Here is a 17,819-nt window from a genome sequence, read left to right on the forward strand (position 1 = left end):
AGCTTAGAGAAATACAAATTTCCAATGTAGCAACCTTGTTTGAAAAAAAAAACATTTTAACACTCATCAGTTTTGACCAGCTGGAGTACCATAAACGAAGGCTTTGTTAAGTAATGTTGTGTTACTACTTGGTCAGGTCTATGTATATCTGAAAGAACAGGAGAGAGTTTAAGGAACTGATAGTTGCTTCTTGAATAATCTGATGTGAGGAATTATTATATTAAAGGTCTAATGAGCCAAACTAAGACTTTATCATGTTAATCCCACAGATGATGTGGGCAAGAACAAACTGTATCATACAGGAACAACTCTTTATAATGATGTTGGGTAGCAACATCATACGTCAGAGTAATCTGTAAACTCTGTTAGGCAACTTTAGTAGAAATAGAATGAGCTATGACGGTTATTATCTTCGACAAGGGCATCTTGAAGAATTATTTTGATAGTCATATTTTTTCTGCTGTTAATAAGGAATAGAGTAGGGGAACAGGACATTTAAACATTAAAACACTGAGCAAAATTTGAGAAAATACAGAAAGCAAATGGAATGCAACAACATAACAGGCATTCCATTAGAGAGAGAGAGAGAGTGTGTGTGTGTGTGTGTGTGTGTGTGTGTGTGTGTGTGTGTGTGTGTGTGTGTGTGTGTGTGTGTGCGTGTGTGTGTGATTGTGTGCCTAATATCAAAAGCACACTATAATGTCAAAGGTAATAGATAAACAATTTCAGAATAAATTCTGAAGTAACTGAATTTTGTTTTTATTCAAGAGACAAAGTGAACCGATAAATGACACAACTCTGCTATTTATCAAGACAGTTTTAGTTAAAACAAGGATATAAGAATTCTTCCAAAGATGTTTAATATTCTTTGTATTCATATATTTTTTAGAAACTGGTACATTGATGAGCCTTCTTGTGGCAGTGAAGTGTGTGTTGTCATGTATCATCAGCCTTCAGCATCTGTGGGGCCTGGAGGTCCTTACATGTTCCAATGGAATGATGACAGATGTAACGTGAACAATAATTTTATATGCAAATATTCTGAAGGTATGTATAAACAACTTATAATTATATGTATAGGTAAAACATTCTAGCATTATGGATTGTAGGATATGTTTTTAAGTGGGATGCTAAATTGTTCGATGTATAGCACCCAAGTGTGTTACAGGTACAAAACATCAAATGTCTAACAGGAAACAACTACTTTCTCAGGAAAAATAGTATGTATGCCACTTTTTTATCACAAGTCTGATGCCTAGAACTAGAAATACCATAATTAAAAAAAAAAATGGAGATTTTAAATTCATTTATTGCTGGGGGTTAGGCAGCCTGAATCCCTACATTTTGGTTCTTTACTGACAGAAGTACTACTTTAAAATATACTAATTCCAAAATTACTGTACTGTATGTACTGTTGTAAAGGGGCAAATAACTGATCCCTTTTTCAAAATGATGGTCTTTCAAACTTTTGATCATCAGAATTGTGCTAGAAATTGCCCTAAATGGCAGTATAACATAATGGGGATGTACAATTTCACAAATGACTCACTACTGCATTTAAATGGCTTCTGCTGATTTACTGTTTAAGAGGGTCTTATTGTTGAATGTCATTTGTTAAAAATAACTATATTGCAGTCTCCATTTAAGATAGTAATAATTGACGTGTTTATGCCATATAGCCGTGGTGGTGCAGCGGTAGCATTGTTGCCTCACAGCAAGAGGCTCTCCCATTCGATTCTCGGCTGGAGTGCCTTCTGTGTGGAGTCTGCATGTCCTCCCCGTGGTCGAGTTGCATTTGAAAGACATGTGTAGAATGGGCGTGCCTTCGTTGAAGGTTGGGCATTGAGCTGGCACCTTGGCACCCATAAAAAAAATCTACTGCCAATCATTAGTGGATCGGAGTTCTGCTGTGGCGACCCCTAACCGGGAAAAGCCAGCAGAACAACATTGTATCAAATGCCAGAGGTTTAACAAAATAAGGCAAAATACTAACCTTAACAAAATAAGACAAAATACTAAGTCATTTATAGGTTATGTAAAATATTAAGCATTTTACATGCTCAGACAACTGATTTGTGTTTTTCATTCCTATGTAAACACAGACTTGGCAGCAGAAAGAGAAGACTTAGTTGCAACTCTCTCTACCAAGTCTTTCCATTTTATTGGCTGTTGAGTATGCCTTTCTTCTGTAAAAAAACAGCTTTGCCTGATATAGTCTCCCTTGTGACAGCTCTTTTAGTTCAGACATGCTGCTCTAAATTCACCCACTATTTGTGACACTACTTGCTTCTCAGAAGACAGCTTCATTTGTCTAGAATTCGCTCTTTGAAAAAAGTAGCTCTCATTTTTCTTAGAGGAATTTTTTCTGTCCTCCTATACTGTAATATAGTTTCTGTTTGTCTTTATTCCTGAAATTGATTCTCTTATTTATTACCATTTTCATGAATTTGAAAGCTTCTATAATATGTTCTATATCTCTTTACCTTCGTTTGTCTGTGATTTAAACTGATTCTGTCACCTTCAAGAAGCTTGAGGTAAAGTAACACTACCATTTTAATTTTCCTCTTCTGTGCTGCTCCCATCCTAAACCCTTGATGAGTTTCCAGAAACGGCACTATTATGATGTATCCTATCACTGTTTCTTTAATTTCATTGTATCAGTCTGCAATAGCTTAAGTAATGCAAAAGTAGAGAATAGAGGCAAAGCCCCGCCACAATATATGTAGTATGTGAAATAGTATTAATATTTCCTGTTAACAGGTTAAAATTTTCCAGTAACCCTCCCCAAAACAGATAGTCATGTCCCAAACACAGTAATGGCCATCATATTGATATCTAATTAACTACTGAACAAAATATGGAGGTGTATGTGTAAGTTTCCAGATTCAGTACAGGGTTTGGGTACTTTGTTTTTCTCTATGTTTCCCTGAGGCATGCAGTGAATAGGCAGAATAAGTCTAATGTAGGGATGTGTTTCATTCACCAAGTCATAGCCGGCTACTAGTAGTCCTAGATGGCTTTATAGTTTCCCAAGGAGACTGCCCATGCAGAGTAATTGTACTGTATTGACAAAAAAGAGGCCATTTCCAAAATTAGTTATCCTTTTATCTCTTTCTACCTCTCTGTACAGTTGGTTTAAACTTTGTTTTCAATTTTATAGTAATTGCATTTTTTGGCAGCCACTATAATTAGACTCAGGAAGACCCTACTGTGTCTAGGCAATTCCGGTTCTGTATCCTATCTCAGAAAACATTTCCTTAGTTATACCAGTTTGCTCACCCTGTATTTCTGACAGAGTAGTCTGCAGGATATTTTTAAAGTCTGTCAACTCATTACACTCGCAGAAAATATGTTTCCAATTACCTCTTTCTTCCCTATCACACCTCGAACATTTGCTGTGTCACTGAGGAATAATTCTTTTTAGTCTACTTGGGGTATAAAAATACCAATATAAACACCTCCAAGCAAATATCCCAAATCTTCTAGACGTTGTTGCATATTTGGGAGACATACATATATCCCCCATTCGTTCTTTGTGAATTGCTTATCCAATCTCTGTTGCCAATCCTTTCTAACCTCCTCTGATTGATTCTTATAGTTATCATGCAATATTTTATATGCTCTACTTATTATTCTTTTTTTAACAGCAGCTTCTGTTGTAGATTCTACTAAAAACTCTACTAGCGCTGGCCTTTCACTTAGGATCCCCTCTTTTGCTACAGTCTGATGTCAGTCCTTGATAGGGAAGACAATCTCTACCTGCAATGCAAATAAATTCGTGGCCTCTTCCCATTCTATTACCTTTCCTTTTCTAATTATTTGTTCCCACACTTCCACTAAATGTTTGATAATTTTTTAGCAAGTTCAAGAAAGGGGTGATGCATTCCAAGCAGAAAGAAGATGCCATAAGACTGTGTGTTGGGAGCTAAAGAAGGAAGTAAGGAAATAAAGAAAGAAAGAAAGAAAGAAAGAAAGAGAGAAAGAAAGAAAGAAAGAAAAAGAAATAAAGAAAGAGAAAGAAAGAAAGAAAAAAGAAAGAAAGAGAAAGAAAGAAAGAAAAAAGAAAGAAAGAAAGAAAGAAAGAAAAAAGAAAGAGAAAGAAAGAAAGAAAGAAAGAAAGAAAGAGAAAGAAAGAAAGAAAGAAAGAAAGAAAGAAAGAAAGAAAGAAAGAAAGAAAGAAAGAAAAGAAAGAAAGAAAGAAAAAAAAAAGAAAGAAAGAAAGGAAAGAAAGAAAGAAAGATAAAGAAAGAAAGAGAAAGAAAGAAAGAAAGAAAGAAAAGAAAGAAAGAAAGAAAGAAAGAAAGAAAGAAAGAAAGAAAGAGAAAGAAAGAAAGAAAGAAAGAAAGAAAGAAAGAAAGAAAGAAAGAAAGAAAGAAAGAAAGAGAAAGAAAAAGAAAGAAAGAAAAAGAAAGAAAGAAAAAGAAAGAAAAAGAAAGAAAGAAAGAAAGAAAGAAAAAGAAAGAAAGAAAGAGAAAGAAAGAGAAAGAAAGAAAGAAAAAGAAAGAGAAAGAAAGAAAGAAAGAAAAAGAAAGAAAGAAAGAAAGAAAGAGAAAGAAAGAAAGAAAGAAAAAGAAAGAAAGAGAAAGAAAGAAAGAAAGAAAGAAAGAAAGAAAGAAAGAAAGAAAGAAAGAAAGAAAGAAAGAAAGAAAGAAAGAGAGAAAGAAAGAAAGAAAGAAAGAAAGAAAGAAAGAAAGAAAGAGGAAAAGAGGAATGAATGGATTAAGGGAGGGATAGAAGGAAATACCAAAGATGATTTTTCTTGGTCTGTTGCAGCTATCCTGATGATTACATCATACTAATTTGTACTGGTCATCATTTTGCAGTCAGACATTCCAGTCACATTATAATGGTCTACATTCAGTGGAACTGAAACTAGATCCCTTCTAAAAAAACGTATTAAGGAAGCACTGGGAGACCAAAGCCTGACGAGTCATCTTTGGGGACCTATCCTGATGTGGCACTAGATCTGCTTTCATGTCACTGTTAGTGTTGTTACTTACCAGTGCCACCTGAAGATGTATATGCTGAGTCCTCTACAGGAAAGTGACAGCAAAGAAGCTGAAGAAGAAGGTCATCACTTCCATGGATATAAATACACTGTCACAGACAAGGCTGTAGACCAATGGAATGGATTACAGGACTTGGAATTAGAAAGGAAATCCATGCAAATGTGTATTCCAAATGTCAACAATGTGGCTAGTTGTTGGTATCTGCAAATAAACATATATGTGTGTGAATATATATACACATATATATGTGTGTGTGTGTGTGTGTGTGTGTGTGTGTGTGTGTGTGTGTGTGTGTGTGTGTGTGTGTGTGTGTGTGTGTATGTATATTTAGAGTTTATCAGCTGCAGGGGAAGTATAAACATGAGTTTAATAAAACATTGCATAAAATGCACCAACAATTCATAAACACAATTTCAGCATCCCAGATTATGCTTGTTAAGTCTGTGGACACATCCTCATTTCACAGTTTACATATATGTTGACTAAAGACAATTTTGCAATATGTAGAAGAAGCAGCAGTAGCCCTGCTGGAGTGACCTTTAATGAGTTCTACCAATGTTTTGCCCAGTTTATTATGGTAGAGGAAAAAATAAGCTAGCCATTCACACAATGATTATATCCAAAGTCAGGCATTGTTGGCTTTCTTCAATGAAAAAAAGTGCAAATCTTTCTGCTATCCTTTGCTGTGCACACAGTATGTCAGCATCCTTTGGACACTGAAATATGCAGTTGTTTACCTCCATCACTTACCATCTAGAATAAATAGTGGAATTCAGATTATTGATTCCATGTGGAAGGTGACAAGACTTTAGTTACCTTAATGACATACTGTATAAAGACCTTTACACATTAAAGTCATTCTTCTTACAGAATAACTGGCTAGCAACAATCAGATTTTGCAGGCTACAGGATGGAAATATTAAACTTTAAGTAGCTGTTGTTGGTACTTTTGTCATGTTTCTGAAGAAGTGCTGTGCATGAAAAGGTGAAAGTAATAAACCTAATCATTGATGAGCACTTTCATTTTTTCATTTATGTTTCCTCTCCAGATAGTAAAGTTGCGTTTATGTGTTCTACGTCAGTCTTCTAGTAGTTCATCATACATAAAATGTAGTACAAATTAAACATTTAGAAACAAACTATTTGCATAAAATTGGAGTTAAAACAGCCTCCAATAAAAGCAGAATGCATGTACTGATGTATCTAGATGGGGGGGCTGGATAACCCTAACTAGAGTCCGAATCCAAAGAGATCAAGAGGACTCTGGAGTAGACACAGAGAATCAGGGTCCCCAGAGTATTTGCTGTGGAAAAGGGGCAATTTCTCCAAGTATTATATATAGGTGGAAAATATATTGATTGGAAGTAAACTAGAAAAACAAGAGTTTGTGGGAATGTAGCATGTGAGTTATTAAAGGTACCACTCAACAGTTTTTCTATTAAGAACATAGATATTTATGTTAACAAAGTCAGTCTTTTATTTCAGACATTGTAGCATTAATATCTTTAACCCAAGGGCCAAATGTATCCATGTTATTTGAGGTTTAAGTTTATGTAAAATGGTTCTTGTACTTAGAGCTGGATCAAGCACTAGGTAACCTAGACAATTGCCTAGACCCTGATGGCAAGGAGGGCAGCCACATATTAATTTAATTAAAAAAGCCACACATTTAAAAAAGTAAACGTTTTCTTCTTCCCATCCATCTCTCTGTTGTGTCTGCAAGTACAATATGCATATGTAACTGCCGAAGTGTCTTATTCTCTTTCAAAGCAGCAACACTTGAGATTTGATTTTGCCCATGGGGAACTTGATAAACAGCATTATTCTTATAGAGATGTGATTTTGCCACAGAAAATTTAGCAGGTATGATTTTGCAGTACAAGTAGCATGATTGTGGAATGCCACAGGGAACTTGGTACAAGGCATAGCAGCATTTTGATGCCGCAGGAAACTTAGAAGGTGTGAGATAAGCATCTTATAAGTGTGTGTGTCTTTTCACTCCTGCATGTGCCATCCTTTGGATGAGATGTTAAAATGAGGCCGCATCTGTCTGCATTGATGGTAGATGGTAGGTCCTGTAAGATCTTTTACATCTACCTGAGCTATCAAAATAGAGTAGGGGAAAGTTCCCTGATGCACTGGCCAAATTTCCTCTAGTAGTATAAATACTGCCAAGGTTCTCCCCTGAAAAGAGGCTACGAGTCTAGTGGAACTAACCTAGTCAACAAAGGATAAATAATTTAAGAGTTTTATACGACATCCACATCTCTGACTTCATTTCAAAAGTAAAGAAGAAAATAGTATGGAAACTGACAGTTTTGAGCAGAGTTTATGGTTATGGTAATTAGGAGAGAGAGAGAATGGCACATCGGAAGGTCTGGGGGGGTCCAGGACCATTACCCTGCCCGGGCCCCATTTAACCATGATCCAGTTCTACTTCTGCTGTCTTTGCTTCAGTTTTATGGCATTCATATTAATGTTGAAACTGTAAACATGCAGCAGTCTTCTTCATGGCTGAAAGCTTTGTGCTGCACTAAGAAAGAGTTACTAGACCCTATTAGACCGGCCTTATAATGTAATTAATAATGAAAAAAAAATAAACACATGCAATTCTGACTGGATTCTTGTGTGTGTGGTTGTGTGTGATCTGAAATAGTAAAGTCTTGTAGAAAACTATAAATATTACAGCAGCACTCACAAACAGAAAAGGGCTTTAATGAGAATGCCGAACAATATCATACAAGCCATCAATTGTCAAATATAAAATTAGAGTAAACTTTCATATGGTGGCTTTGCTGTTGGTGTGTTACTTTATAGAAAATGTATTTGAAAAATGCTTGGATTGGTATAATTAGTAAACTCCAACATATTTATGCATCATTATATTAGAAAAATATCAATTTTATTGGAAAAGAATAAATTAAAATGCATCTTTGTTTTTTCACAGAAAGAATTATTACTTCATCAACAACTGTTACAAATTCCTCCCATGTTGGTAAGTCCTATAAGACTTAAGACTTGCTTTTCAAATAAACTAAAGGTATGGCTTCAAAGTATGACTTGTAACTTACTGTAAAGTAATGCATTCAACAATCTGATTAGTACAGTTTAACTGTTTTTACTTTATACGTGATATTCCTAGCAATGCTGGAATTTCCTTTATACAAATAATTATTTCTCAAATTAAAAACAATAATAGATGCAGTGCAAAAGTACAAACATGGCAGACTAATTATGTTTCTAAACTGATAAGCAGTATAGACTTTGAAAGAGCAGTGTAGAAAAACAGCTTTCACTGCACTATAAACAACTGTATAGACATGAATGAGATGGTGTTGCAATAGTTTCACATTTCTGTAGTATCCATACAGCTGGTAAAATAAATGGAGGATACCTATTAAATGTATAAATCATTGCATTAGGCAACCGGTAGATTTAATACACATAAATAAAGCAAGACCTACCCACAGTACAGTTATCAGAATGTTGAAAATGTTATATGTCTCATAATACTTTGAGTGGTGATATTTTAATCATTTTTACAAGTGGAACCACTTCTTGTGGTCTTTACTGGATCCTCACCTCTACTGAAATATAGTTCAGTCTGGTAACAAATGCAAAGCTGCAGGGAGATTTCAACATAAATGAGTGCAGGTTTTCTTCTGACAATTATTCGTGACATGATATTTCAGACAAATACCAATAATTCTTATCATCTTCAACTGCAGTTCAACTTTTGTAATGAGGTCTTCCCAAACTTCATTCATTCACCCATCCATCCATCCGTCCATCCACCCATCCATCCATCCATCCATCCATCCATCTATCCCAGAATTATTGATTTAATCTTGTGCAGTCTTACAGGCAAGCTGGAGTCTATACCAACACTCAGTGATTGCAAAAATTGAAATTCATCATGAAGAAGAAATCAGCCTATTGCAGAATATTCAAACACACACACACGCATACGCTCACATACACAAACATAAATAATACTCAGTTATTTTGTTGAGTGCATGTCTTGCCCTCAGATATACTGCTGTCACTTTAAGTTGAATGTTACATCAGTCAGCAGTAGGCTATGTCGAACATCATTTCATCAAGTCTTTTGCCGTGTGTGAGATGCACTTGCATGAAAGTAAATGAGGTTTTGCCACTTGTGGTTAGAATTAGGGCTAGGTAAGGAGATAGATGTAGTTTTATGTGTGTGTGTGTGTGTGTGTGTGTGTGTGTGTGTGTGTGTGTGTGTGTGTGTGTGTGTGTGTGTGTGTGCGTGTGTACGTGTGTGCATGTGTGCGTGTGCGTGCGTGTGCGTGTGCGTGCATGTGTGTGAATGTGTGTGTGTGTTCCTGGCTTAGGGGTAGTGTTAGGGTCAACTAAGGTGACAATTGTAGTGGCATGTACATGTGATAGTGTATGTCTGTCTTTAGCTGTCTTGTTTAGTGGTACTGTTAAGGAAAGGGTTTTTGGTAAGGAAATGTCTAGGTCTAGAGTTAGGGACAACAGCTGTAGGGTTAGGGCTGGGGTTAGGCTTAGGGTTACCACACACGAGTAAGGTGGTACAGGTGAGATCCATCCTTACTCATGTGTGTTAACCTTAACCCTAATCTTGTTACTGCCCCTAACCCCAACCTTACACATTAACTTCCCCAAACCTCTTTCCCCTAGTAGTATAACTGTTCAGACAAATTAGATCTGAAGGTGTTGTTAGGGGATGTTTTTGTTTGCTTTTTTCCTAGATGAGCAATTGCAAGAAAAGACTGTTTCTTCTCTTATTTAATAATTGTGGTTTCAATTCGACATGCGTGAATGGGCGTTCCTTCATTGAAGGTTGTGCGTTAGGCCCGGCAAGCCAGTATGTAAAAATCTACTGCCGATCATTAGCGGACCGGAGTTCCGCTGTGGTGACCCCTAACCGGGATAAGCCGAAAGACACAAACAAACAAACAATACTTGAGTTTTAATGAACAGATATTTCCCAAATGTACATCAATGTTTCCTTACATTAATTAAAGGGAATATACTTGGTTTATTTTTACACACACACACACACACACACACACACACATAATATATATATATATATATATATATATATATATATATATATATATATATATATATATATATATATATTTATATCTGTGTGTGTGTGTGTGTGTGTGTGCATGTGTGTATAGATACAGATATAAAATACACACACACACGCACACACACACACACACATTGTATCTGTATATGTATGCTTGCATATATATATATATATATATATATATATGAATCCATATCAGATCCATGACAGAACACTTACCAGAAGACTAGATCACTGAGACCACATTGCCGACACAACACATCACTGAGTATAACTACTGCAGAACTGAATGTATTCCTGTTTCCACAATAAAATAAAAAAACAATAAGAAACATGTATATAGCAGGGGGGCAAGCCCCCCTGCACCCCACATGTTACACCCCCCACTTAAATATACCAACTCCGAGATCGCACCACATTGCAGAAACAGGAATATATCACATACCGCACTACTTATACTTACCATTGTCGAACATCTGCTCTGCTGGCGATATGGTCTCGATGATCTTGACTTCGAGTAATTGTTCTTTCCTGGAACTGATAGGTTCCCATATTTTATATATATATATATATATATATATATATATATATATATATGTAATTTATACACACACACACACACACACACACACACACACACACACACACACACACACACACACACACATACACATATTGGTTGCCCGGCATAGATCAAATTTTACTTTCGTCAGCCTCTGTCTCGACTCACTTTGGCTAACATATACTGATTATCGAGAGATGCATAGGATTGACAGTCCCCAGGGTAGGGAGATATACCCTTTCACTGGGGATTATGTGGCCTCAGAGTTAGTATATATAATTAGTGGTGGGTGTAGCAGGTGCAGGTGAGCTTGTTCAACTGCAAAACAGTTCAATTTGCTTTGCATGTTCAGAGAATTAGCCTTGGAACATCAGCAGTAGCATGTGAATGTGTTTTGGTTGAAGTATGTAGAAAGTAAGCAAGTCAACGTTTCCAACTATTAATGGTCGATTCATACACACACACACACACACACACACACACACACACACACACACACACACACACACACACACACACACACACACACACACACAAAAACATACATGTACGTGGGCACACACACACACACACGCGCGCGCACTCACACACACTCACACACACACACCTTAATGCACTGTCAGTGCTCTCATTTCTATCACTCCACAGATAAGCTACAGCCTCCTTCTCATCTTACAGAATTCCAACCTGTAACGGTCATAGTCCTCACCCACTCTTTTTGTCTCTCACACTCTGTCTATCTCGTCAGAACTCAAGTTGCCTTATGCTATCTTTTCTATCCAACTGTCTTGTCTCCAGCTTCACACTCCCTAATCACATGGTTTTGGTAATTCAGTTCAGATTTTTATAGCTACAGACCAGCTCTTACCAGTGTGATCTTGAAGTACTTTGGGTATCACCAGGGGGGCTGCCAGTAGCAATTTGATGCTCATGCCACTGTAAGGAAGTTTCCTCCACCTTCACCACTTGTCAGCTGGGCATCATAGCCATCTTTTAAGAATTCTTTTATGTTGGAGCACATTTATAAAAACATATTTACCATGACTATCCCTGTTATTAATGTTTTTGAGCAAGATGTGAATTTCAGGTATGTGGTCCCTGTTGACTTTGCAGAATATGGGGGAAGAGCTGTCAGTGTTTTTGCTCTGCTAGAACTGCAGCTGTATTTTGATATCCCATTTTTGGCTGCGCAGTGTTGCAAACAGAGAGCAGAATCTCTGTCTGGTTTTGTCATCATTGTTCTTCCCCTATAGTTAGATGTTCGTTCACTTAATATATGTAAATAATGGGGTTTGGGAAATGAAGCCCCCATATGAGGAGTACAGTAGGGCTTGTTCCCTGCAAAAAGGTTTCTTTCTTTTTCCTTGACATTTTTCACTAATAGTAGCTTTTTCATGCTGTGTATAAATGATTCAATGTGGATTTTCACTAGTAGTGCTTTTAGTGGCTTTAGCTTTCATTTGTTTAACATGAATCCACAAGTTGCATTGTGAATATTCCTTTAAAGTCAGTGAAACTCATACTTGTCAGAAAACCTACAACTCTGTACAACTTAATGCCAAGTGAGACATGCTACAACGAAAGCCTACAACTCCGTACCACTAAATGCCATATGAGACATGCTACAACGAAAGCCTACAACTCAGTACCACTTAATGTGACATAAGACATGCTACAATGAAAGCCTACAACTCTGTACCACTTAATGCCACATGAGACATACCAGAATGAAAGCTTATGACTCCATACTACTTAATGCCATGAGACATGCTACAACACCACAGGCTCCCAGGGCTGCTGCTACAGATAATTTGTTCTATTAATTTGAGGAGTGGGACTTGTGCCCACACTCTCAGTATTAAGATAAGCACTGTGAAGGTGTACAACTTCACCCAGATTATTTTATTCATTTATTTGTCTTTGTTTAAGGGAAAGTCCATCTGGGTAAGTCTCATTCCCCACCCACTTTGTGATTTTTATGAAGTGGACACCAAAATACAGCCAAGGACTGGAGAGTTTGGGACTTCAGAATCGTGCCTTCATTGTTTGTAAATGATGGCATCCTCATAGGCTTGAGTTACTATGATCAACACCAAGCAGTGGAGCAGCTCACATTTAAATGTGATGCAATCAACATAAAACCAACACATCCAAAGCACAGTTGATAGTCATCTCCATAAAATTAGGGGATCAGAACTTTTAGGCAAAATGGAGCAGCTGGCTTGGGTGGAGAAGTTTAAATATTTTGTGAGGTTTTTCACAAGTGAAATCAGAGGACATAGTGAGATTGACTAGTGGTTGGTAGCAGAGGTGGCAGTACCACAGACATTGTGCTGGACTATGGTGGTGAAGCAAGAACCAAGTCACTGGAAAAAACTCTCACTTTACTGGTCAATCTATGACCCAATTTGTCCCTATGGTCATGAGGTCTTGGTAGACAGTGCAAGGGTGAACTCACAGGCACAATCTGGACTAACTCTCAGTACATAGTGGAGAGTCTGGTGATCCATGAAACTCTTTGAGACTGAGGTGGTCTGGGCTCCCCAAGATAGGTACATTAGGCAATGCCTGCCAGTGCAGGATACATGGCAGACCCAGGACATGTTGGAGGGAGAATGTAAAAAAATGAGACCACAATAAATGATTTCAAAACTTTTCCCACCTTTAATGTGCCTTACAACCTGTACAATTCAATTGAAAAACAAACAAATCTGTTAGGGGAAAAATATAAAAATTAAAAAATGTAAAATAAGCTGGTTGCATAAGTGTGCACACCATTAAACTAATACTTTGTTAAAGCACCTTTTGATTTAATTACAACATTCAGTCTTCTTGGGTACACACCTGCCATCAATTAAAGAGACTCTGATTAACCCCATATAAAGTTCAACTGTCCTAGTAGGATTTTCCTGACATGTACTCAGTTGCCTGCTACAGCAAAAGCCATGGTTCACAGAGTGCTTACAAAGCATCGAAGGGATCTCATTGTTGAAAGGTATCAGTCAGGAGAAGGGTACAAAAAAATTTCCACAGCATTGGATATACCATGGAACACAGTGAAGACAGTCATTAAAAAGTGGAGAAAATATGGGACAACAGTGACGTTGCAAAGAACTGGACATCTCTCCAAAATTGATGAAAAGACAAGACGAAAACTGGTCAGGGAGGCTGCCAAGAGTCCTACAGCAACACTGAAGGAACTGCAGGAATTTCTGGCAAGTACTGGTTGTGTATTACATGTGACAATCTCCTGTATTCTCCATGTGTCTGGACTGTTGGGTAGGGTTGCAAGACAGAAGCCATTTCTTACACAGAAAAACATCCAGGCCCAGCTAAAATTTGCAAAACAATACATCAAGTCTCCCAAAAGCATGTGAGAAAATGTGTTATGGTCTGATGACACCAAGATTGAACTTTTTGGCCACAATTCCAAAAGGTACATTTGGCGCAAAAACAACACTTTGCATTACCAAAAGAACACCATCCCCACAGTGAAGCATGATGGTGGCAGAATCTTGCTTTGGGGTTGCTTTTCTTTAGCTGGAACTGGGGATTTAGTAAAGGTGGGTAGAATTATGAACAGTTCCAAATACCAGTCACCTTTGGCCCAAAACTTTCATGTGTCTGCTAGAAAGTTGTAGATGAAGAGGAATTTCACCTTTTAACATGACAAGGACCCCAAGCATACATCCAGATCAACAAAAGAATGGTTTCACCAGAAGAAAATTAAAGTTTTGGAATGGCAAAACTGGGGACCAGACCAAAATCCAATAAAAAATCTGTGGGATGACTTGAAGAGGGCTGTGCACATGACATGCCCTCACAATCTGACAGATTTGGAGTGCTTTTACAAGGAAGAGTAGGCAAATATTGTCAAGTCAAGATGTGCCATGCTGATAGACTCCTACCCAAGAAGACTGAATGTTGTAATTAAATCAAAAGGTGCTTCAACAAAGCATTAGTTTAAGGGTGTGCATACTTATGCAACCAGTTTATTGTATGTTTTTTTTTAATATTTTTTCCCCTAACAGATTTGTTTGTTTTTCGGTTGAATTGTGCAGGTTATAGGGCACATTAAAGGTGGGAAAAGTTTTGAAATGATTTATTGTGGTCTGATTTTTTTATATCACAAAAACCTGGCATTTTAACAGGGGTGTGTACACTTTTTATATCCACTGTGTGTGTGTGTGTTGTGTGTGTGTGTGTGTGTGTGTGTGTGTGTGTGTGTGTGTGTGTGTGTGTGTGTGTGTGTGTGTGTGCGTGTGTGGGTGCGTGCATGTGTATGTGTGTGTGTGTGTGTGTGTGTGTGTGTGTGTGTGTGTGTGTGTGTGTGTGTGTGTATATATATATATATATATATATATGTGTGTGTGTGTGTGTGTGTGTGTGTGTGTGTGTATAATTAACTCAGCAGTTTGCCTAGGAACACCTGGGGATCCCACCTGATGGGTAGGGCACTGTTGCTGGGAAAGGAGTATTCTGATCTACCCTCCTCAACTTACTGCCACAATGATTTACTCTATGGTAAACATGTAGAAAAATCTCTCAATAACATGTAGCCTTACATCACCTTAATCAGATTCATTGCCTGTTTTTCATTGTGTAATGCTGTATTTTCATAATCCTGTATTAAAGCCAGAACCAATCAGTAAAATTATTCAATAGCATATGAGATTTCTGATCATATGCCACCTTTTGACGCACACTCTGGATTCAAACTTCCTTAAAAGCATAGCTTCCCTTTATACTTTTTATCCCTTCTCTCTCTTTACGTCTTATTTATTTATTCCTTGATTATCTGCTTCCTTTTTGCTTGGAACCTACTATATTTACAGCAGGCCATATTACAGCTATGACCAGTCAATAAAATCACTCAATAGCATGTGAGCTAGCAGATCAAATCCCCAATTCTATAACATACTGCAAATTCCAAATTTCATAAAGACACAGCTCTCTATCTTACGTTTAGTGTTAAATTTCTACATAAAGATGTCTTTTAAATGTATTATCTCTGTTGCACTAGGCTTTCTTCTAATGTTATCACAACATTTTGCAGTAAGTTGTATCTCAAATTTTATATTCGAGTTTTTGAGAGAACAGTTGCTGTCATACTTGTGTGCCCATCAACGAAGCTGAAAGTTGTATATTTTACTGCTACAGGTCATTACCATATTCTTTGCCACTACTCAATGACTATCATAAATTCCTTATTGGTAATTCTGTGCAGCTAAATTAATAACAAATATAATTCTACCACAAAAACACAGGGCAGTAAGGGAATGGAAGGGGAGAAATAGAAACCATCATGGAAGTATCAAATAAAGAAAACTAAAAAGCAAGAAGTGTCCTGTTAGAAGAATATAGAAGAGGGAACAGATAAAAAAAAAATACTAAGACATATAGACATAATAAAAGCAATACACAGTATTAGAACAGACCAGGATCTATCATGCACTATCGCAAATAACAAACTAAAAATCTCAGCACAGACAGAAAAACTTAGATGATACACAGATAAATATGAAGGGAAAGTACAAAATAAGCAAGACCCCAAGTTCCATAGAGAATTTGGAAACAAGGCAAAAGGAATTGAAAGACCACCCAAAAAAGAAGAAATATATACATTTTGGAGAAACATCTATGAAGATCCTGTGGAATATAACAAAGATGTTAAATGCATAGAAGCAGTAAAAGAAAGAAGGTACAGGGCATGAAATGAGATGAAGTAACGGTCAGAGAGATAGAAACAAAGTTAAGAAAACCCTCCAGTTGGAAAACTCCAGGCCCAAATGCAGTCCTTAACTTTGTGTTAAAAGCATTAACATCTTTGCATGAAGATTTAGCCCTGAGTAAGAACTATTTATATGTGCCCCCTGAACAGACACCAGCCTGGTTAACAACAGGAAAAACAATGCTCCTACTTAACAGTGAACCTGCAATCTACCTTAAAAATTATATACAAATAACTTGCCTTCCAATGACATGTAAACTATACACTGGAACTGATACCGACAGAGTTTATAGTCATTTAGAAGAAAACTCAATTATGACAATAGAACAAAGGGGTAATAAAAGAAAGTCATATGGAACAAAGGATCATTTGTTGCTAAATAAAGTCATAATTGAGAACTGTAAAAATGGGAAGAATCTAAGTACGGCATGGGGAGACTACAAAAAATCATTTGACAGTATCCCACATGCATGGATAAAAGAGTGCTTAAAATGTATAAGATACACCCTACACTGATCGATTACATTACAGTGACCATGAAACAGTGGCAGACCACTTTGCAATTAAGCCATGATGAAGGAAAAATTATTATTCCAGGGATAAAAATTCAAAAGGGGATATTCCACGGTGACTCTCTTGTCACCATTGCTATTCTGTCTTGCCCTTAACCCATTAAGCTATCTACCTAACTGCTTAGGCCATGGCCATAATTTGGCTCCTAGAAAACAACAAAGTGTAAAGACCTCTCATCTTCTCATAGTCAATGATTTAAAACTATATAGCTCATCAGATGAGGAACTGAAAGCACAATTGCAAGTAGTCAAAACTTTTTCAGATGATATAAGAATGTCATTTGGTCTTGATAAATGTACAAAAGCAACCTTTAAAGCAGGAAAACTGCAGCACCAGGAAAACATCAGTTTGGGACAAAATGTGATACAAAAGAACTTGAGCAAGAAGAAGTGTATAAATATTTAGGAACTGATGAAGGATCAACAATAAATCATGAACAAATGCGAATAAAATTTAGTAAGGAATATTTTAGAAGACTTAAGTTAATCCAGAAAACAGCATTGACATCTAGGAACAAAATTCAAGCTATAAACCAGTTTGCTCTTCCTGTCCTAACTTACAGTTTTGGAGTAATAGACTGGCCCCAAAAGGTGTTGGATAGATTAGATAGGAAAACAAAAAGGATGATTCATGCTCATTAGATGATTTATAAAAATCAGTGAATACCAAGATTAGATATTCCCCGTTCCGAAGGAGGTATGATCTCCTTGGAATTGATTACATGTATAGATCTGCAATCATGGGACTGCACACATACAATGGGTATAAAAAGTGTACACACCCCTGTTAAAATGCCAGGTTTTTGTGATGTAAAAAAATGAGACCACAATAAATCATTTATTCCCACCTTTA

The 17,819-nt window shown here is 36.9% G+C and overlaps 1 protein-coding gene across 4 annotated transcripts in view; it reads left to right on the forward strand.

Annotated features, from left to right (window-relative positions):
- LAYN (layilin) overlaps positions 1-17,819 on the forward strand; it is a 375,483-nt gene that overhangs the window by 240,479 nt on the left and 117,185 nt on the right. For all 4 annotated transcript variants that reach the window (XM_044080992.1, XM_044080990.1, XM_044080993.1 and 1 more), the window contains 2 exons: positions 890-1,047; positions 7,957-8,004. In XM_044080992.1, coding sequence (XP_043936927.1) covers positions 890-1,047; positions 7,957-8,004 — 206 coding nt within the window. The remainder of the gene's footprint in view (positions 1-889; positions 1,048-7,956; positions 8,005-17,819) is intronic.

This window comes from Protopterus annectens, chromosome 8.part0 (genome assembly GCF_019279795.1).
Source record: "Protopterus annectens isolate FY-2018-M chromosome 8.part0, PAN1.0, whole genome shotgun sequence".
NCBI lineage: Eukaryota > Metazoa > Chordata > Ceratodontiformes > Protopteridae > Protopterus > Protopterus annectens.